Raw genomic sequence first — 6206 nt, forward strand, 5'->3', positions numbered from 1 at the left:
AACCGAACAACAGCGAACCATTCCGACCAATGGTGAGGCAGAACCCGATGATTGACGTGACAGCCCGCCAACCGAATCGCTCGGGGAGAAATATTCAGACCTTCCCCGTGCTATAGTCGAGGGGCGATTGTTTTGGTAAGTTGAGAGAGAGAAAAAGTTCATTGAAATCTTTCCAATGAATCGTTTACGTGTGACAGAGTGAAAGGGACGGCGTGAACCCTCAGTGACGGCTTGTGTTACTTCGTTAAACGGTGGGCGAAGTGTCCGAAGTTTGTGTCCGTGTTTTTGTTGACGTTTTTTTTTGGGTTGTAACCGCTTACGCAAGACGCGCAGTATTGTCGTATTGGGACAGGATTCGTTTAGTTTAATTACGAAATAACATAATAGGTGTTTTCGACGCCAGAACGGTTAACGTTGACGTCCACCGTTGACGTAACCGTGATATTGTCGACGTGTTTAATCGCTTTGTTTCCTGACTGTTATACTTTCACATTGGTGTTGTTCGAGAACTGACGAATGTCATCGTTATCCCTTTTAAGTACAACACCGTCGTACCATGTTCGAAAGTATCGTTCGCTTCGGGACGTGTTTACTCGATTTTTTTACCACTTATTTCCAAAGAATTGTCGTTCGATTGTAAGCGTCGAATGAATGGACTCCCATCGCGCATGCGCGAATACATTAAAGTTTATAAACAAGGCCTGCTGCGTGCGCAGCTCGAAATGACACGATTGCTAAATTCTGAGAATACCGAATGTATGAACTCCATGAGTTGGTGAAGGCAATAAGTCAGTTAATACCTATTACACATTTTATGTTAATTAATTGTTCTCACAAAATGTTTCAGGTTGTCTGTGCAGATCTGTGACGTTTATTCTCTGCTGTCTGTGCACGTGTGTGATTTTGTATGCTCGCATGTGTGGGCCTGCACAAATGCCTCCGACAGCACCTGGAGGAGAGCATTAAATATTGTTCCTGTCCCATGGTGGTCTGGGAGGTGGTTAAGCCAAACCAAGCAACCTGTGAGCCAGAAGACCAGGATTCTTCAGGTATCGACCGTGCAGAGGAAACAGTAGTCCAAAGACTCTTTCTCATCGCCAGTTAACGGCGATCTGGCCGTTTGCTGATTGGCTGAGTTTATTACTGTAAGTTAGCATCTGCTAAACCGGGTAAAAAAATAAATAATTTAAATTAACAAAGATAATTTACATTAACTTTGACATCTGTAAGGTTTTAGCATTTTTTCTTTCCTCATGGTTTCCGAAGACTGGAGGGCATGAGCATGAGTGTTACAGCCTTGTGTGGGTTTAGGGTTAGAGATGACCCTGTCTGCATAAATCATGTTCTACCAGTCCAGTCACCTCTTGGGGTATTTACTCTGGACAGCAGGAGAAGATGATGGACACGGCCGGGAACCAAACAGACGGCCTGCTCCCCTTGGAGGGACGCTTCCTTCCCACCAGTGACAGCCACATGGAGTATGGTATGTAAAAACAGCTGCAGGGGAGAAGGCTTGTTATAGTGCGACTGGGAAGAAGATCTACAGGTTTCCTTAGGGTTGTATATAGGGTGAACTGAACGATGGGTGTTAAACTGGAGGTAATCACGGGGAACTCTGGGTCATATAGGGTTAACTGAATTCTGTGGGTGATTTAGGGTGAACTGAACTCTGGGTAACATAGTGTGAACTGAACTCTGGGTAACATAGGGCGAACTGAACTCTGGGTAACATAGGGCGAACTGAACTCTGGGTAACATAGGGCGAACTGAACTCTGGGTAACATAGTGTGAACTGAACTCTGGGTAACATAGGGCGAACTGAACTCTGGGTAACATAGGGCGAACTGAACTCTGGGTAACATAGGGCGAATTGAACTCTGGGTAACATAGGGTGAATTGAACTCTGGGTAACATAGGGTGAACTGAACTCTGGGTAACATAGGGTGAACTGAACTCTGGGTAACATAGGGCGAACTGAACTCTGGGTAACATAGTGTGAACTGAACTCTGGGTAACATAGGGCGAACTGAACTCTGGGTAACATAGGGCGAACTGAACTCTGGGTAACATAGGGCGAACTGAACTCTGGGTAACATAGGGTGAACTGAACTCGAATTGAGCGACATTCAATTGTCGTTCAATATTTTTTATCAGTGCTATTCTGGTCAAATCTTTTATCACATATAATAATAAAAATGCTGCTTTACAAAATGATGTCTATAATATCATAATAATACTTAAATTTAGAAATACCATCGATCATTTTCTTTCTATTATTTAGACTATGAGCAGGGGTTAGGCATGTTGCTCAAAGACCGTCGGGAATCATACCCAGTAACTTTCAGCAGGGAGTCGAAACAACATAGCTTCTACGTCAGGAGTAGGGGGTACCCTTTACCTGTCAGTCAAATCCATGACAAACTACCCAAAACCAGTTCATGAGCACATACCCCCCTCAAAACATAAAGGAAATCCCAAGTACGTGGCAGGTGGATCTATGATTCGGGAATAATGAGATCTATGAGGAGGCATCTTATCCTCCATCTTTGTAGTTCAATGGTTCTCCATGTTTGTAGTTCAATGGTTCTCCATGTTTGTAGTTCATTGGTGCTCCACGAGTTTGTAGTTCATTGGATGTGGTGTCTCCCTCAGACGACCTCCCGGCCCTGCAGGAGGTGCAGGCGGCGGGCCCGACGGAGACGCCGGCCTATCAGGTGGAGGGGGGCGTGTCCCACCTGGAGAGGGAGAACAGGACATACTCCGGGCCCCCTGACACACACTGGCTGACCCAGCTGGCGCACATCGCCACAGGGCCCCAGAGTCCACTGCTGCAGGGGCCCCCACGGTACAGAGACACACACACAGACGCACACACACAGACGCACACGCACACGTACTGACGTACATGAGCGCACGCACGCACACACACACACTTAATGACACACACACACACACACACACACACACACACACACACACACACACACACACAGCAAAGTAAACCCTATCACTTCTACTGCCAGCAGGGCAAGCCCGGTGTCACTGCTAGGATGCTAATACCAGTGCTAGTCCCTGTTAGCATACTCTAGAACACACCATCACAATATCTCTTGCGTCTCTCATAATGTCTCCTCTCCCACAGCCCGTCTCCCCTCCGCGTCTTCGGCACCAGCTGTGGCCTCCATTCCTACGCCAGACCTCCTCCTACTTCTCCTACTCCTCCTCCCTCTCCTTCTCCTTGGGCCAGCAGCCACCCCGCACCCCCTACAGGCCGGGGAAGGGGCCGCAGGAGCACCAGGGTGAGAGACACACCACTACTGCTACTACTACCTAGTGCTACTGCTACTACTAGTACTACTGGCATTACTACTACTCTATTACTACTACTACCACTACTACTACTACTACTACTACGTACTAGTATTACCACGTTTGACTACTACCACTACTACTTCTGTTTGAGACAGTGACATTGAAGGTAGTGGATATGTTCTATTTACATTTAGGGCATTTAGCAGAAACTTTTATTAAAGTAACATATGAGCCTGAGGACCAATCAGAACAGTTACGTCTGAAAGAGCCAAGTGCAACTTAAATTCAAGGGGGGAATCGAGCTAAATGGTTTCAAATATCAGGGTGTCGATTATATAGCGGGGTAATGCAGGATAAAGAATGTCCCCACACGTGTTTGTGTTTATGGTTTATGAGGTCTTCTTTGTCCCCATAGATAATGGGTTTTATGGTTTATGAGGTCTTGTATGTTCCCATAGAGAAGCTGTGTTTGTGGTTCATGAGTTCTTGTGTGCCCCCATAGAGAAGATGTCTCTGTGGTTTACGAGGTCTTGTATGTCCCCATAGCGAAGCTGTGTTTTTTGGTTTACGAGGTCTTGTCCGTACCCATAGAGAAGCTGTGTTTTTGGTTTATGAGGTCTTGTGTGTCCCCATAGAGAAGCTGTGTTTTCGGTTTATGAGGTCTTGTGTGTCCCCATAGAGAAGCTGTGTTTGCGGTTTATGAGGTCTTGTGTGTCCCCATAGAGAAGCTGTGTTTGTGGTTTACGAGGTCATGTGTGTCCCTCCATAGAAAAGCAATGCCACCCGCTCCACGCCGTCCGACGATGAGGACATGGGCTGGAGCCACTCCTGGCCTCCGACCGCGTGGCACTGCTTTCTTAAAGGTACAGGCACCCCCAAGAAAATCTAATTAACCCCGCCCACAATCACATGTTGCCCCTAATCAGTGTCATTTTCTGTCTTTTATAATCCCGAGATCCTGCTAATGTTGCGTTATAAAGTAAAGGGAAACAAGATATCTATTCTTCCTCCACCTCTCTCGCTTCTCTGCTCTGGTAACGTCACGTACGTGGAAAAAAAACAACGAAGCTCCGAATACTGATTTAAGCTTTGAATACTAATTTTCCGAGTGGACGACCTGTAAAAATCCATAGATTAGCCGCACCATTATATAAACCACAGATTCGAAAAATGGGAAAAAAGGCGCGGCTTATAGTCCGAAAATTACGGTATACCAAAACTATTATTACAAGTTAAATTGTTACTCATGTCAATAAAGTTGTGTTCAGTCTTTTAAAACGCCTTGGGTTTGATACGCAGCACAAGGGCCGTGTGTGTCCGGGGGGGGGGGGTTTAAAAGCAGCCCCCGGTATAAATACCCTGGCGGGTCGCCGTAGTGACGGGTGTTGTGTGGTCAGGGACCCGGGTCCGGTTCCACAGCGGGGCCCGGGTGGGCTGGCAGGACGTGGAGGACCTGGTCTCTGCTGAGGACGACGCTGGACCCCCGGAGAAGGGGGGCGCGCTGAAGGTGAGCAGCTCAGGGTGGAGGTCTCACACACACACACACACACACACACACACACACACACACACACACACACACACACACACACACACACACACACACACACACACACACACACACACACACACACACACACACACACACCTTGTAATGATGAAAATCTTTTATAATGTTACTACTACTAGTACTACTCTATTACTACTACTACCACATACTAGTATTACCACGTTTTACTACTACCACTACTACTTCGGCAGTACTGCAATACTGATGATATGATGTAACCATGTGTTCTTTGGGTGTTTGTAGTTCATGATTCTATGACTTTTAATGTGCATTGTAGCACTTTGAGATCATTGAATTGATATAAAGTGCGTTATAAATAAAATGTATTATTATTATTATCATATGATATGACCGTGTGTTGTGTAGGTGTGTGTATTTGATAATGTAATGCTGCCGACCGTGTGTTGTGTAGGTGTACGGGTTGGACGGTCTGCGTCTAACGCAGCACTCTGAGGTCATCTCCTCCGACCAGTCCGTCCTGCAGCTGACCTTTGACCCCGGCGCATTCGGACACACCCCCCTGACAGCCCACTGTCCATTGGACCACCCGTTCTACGTCAAACACAAAGGTAGGTGTGTGTGTGTGTGTGTGTGTGTGTGTGTGTGTGTGTGTGTGTGTGTGTGTGTGTGTGTGTGTGTGTGTGTGTGTGTGTGTGTGTGTCACACACACATCTTTAATGGCACTATGTTCTCTCTCTCTCAGGGTGGTCCTCGTTCTACCCCAGCCTGACTGTGGTGCATTATGGGATACCGTGCTACGAGGTGGAGCGGGGGGACGTCTGTCTGCCTCCGGGACACCGGGACGCCGTGCGGACGGACGCCTCGCTGGTCTTCAACACGTTCAGGAGGTCAGCCCCCCTGCCGAGACTGTAGCAGCTAGAAGAGTAACGTTCTGTCTGTAGAACACATATTTGCAAAATAAAAGTGTGTAGGACATATCGTGTTTACAAAATAAAAGTCTGTAGGACACAACACGTTTATTAAGCTGAAGTCTGTAGGACCCATCGTGTTTACCAAATAAAAGTCTGTAGGACCCATCGTGTTTAGAAAAATAAATGTCAGTAGCACCCATTGTGTTTACAAAATAAAAGTCAGTAGGACCCATCGTGTTTACAAAATAAAAGTCAGTAGAACCCATCACGTTTACAAACTAAAAGTCTGTAGGACCCATCGTGTTTACCAAATAAAAGTCAGTAGGACCCATCGTGTTTACAAAATAAAAGTCAGTAGGACCCATCACGTTTACAAACTAAAAGTCTGTAGGAGACATGCTTACAAAATACAATTCTTCACGTCACGTAAACTACAAACTCACTCCCTAAAA

At 46.4% G+C, this 6206-nt stretch overlaps 1 protein-coding gene across 1 annotated transcript in view; it reads left to right on the plus strand.

Annotated features, from left to right (window-relative positions):
- Positions 1-6206, plus strand: part of LOC132456646 (HMG box-containing protein 1-like) — a 10092-nt gene continuing 3886 nt past the window's right edge. Inside the window, exons 1-10 of the mRNA XM_060051053.1 lie at positions 1-135; positions 947-1145; positions 1387-1483; positions 2653-2845; positions 3143-3466; positions 3815-3893; positions 4082-4175; positions 4710-4819; positions 5295-5451; positions 5586-5730. Of these exons, the coding sequence (XP_059907036.1) occupies positions 1396-1483; positions 2653-2845; positions 3143-3466; positions 3815-3893; positions 4082-4175; positions 4710-4819; positions 5295-5451; positions 5586-5730 (1190 nt within the window). The 5' untranslated portion in view covers positions 1-135; positions 947-1145; positions 1387-1395. The remainder of the gene's footprint in view (positions 136-946; positions 1146-1386; positions 1484-2652; positions 2846-3142; positions 3467-3814; positions 3894-4081; positions 4176-4709; positions 4820-5294; positions 5452-5585; positions 5731-6206) is intronic.

Source organism: Gadus macrocephalus, chromosome 4 (assembly GCF_031168955.1).
Source record: "Gadus macrocephalus chromosome 4, ASM3116895v1".
NCBI lineage: Eukaryota > Metazoa > Chordata > Actinopteri > Gadiformes > Gadidae > Gadus > Gadus macrocephalus.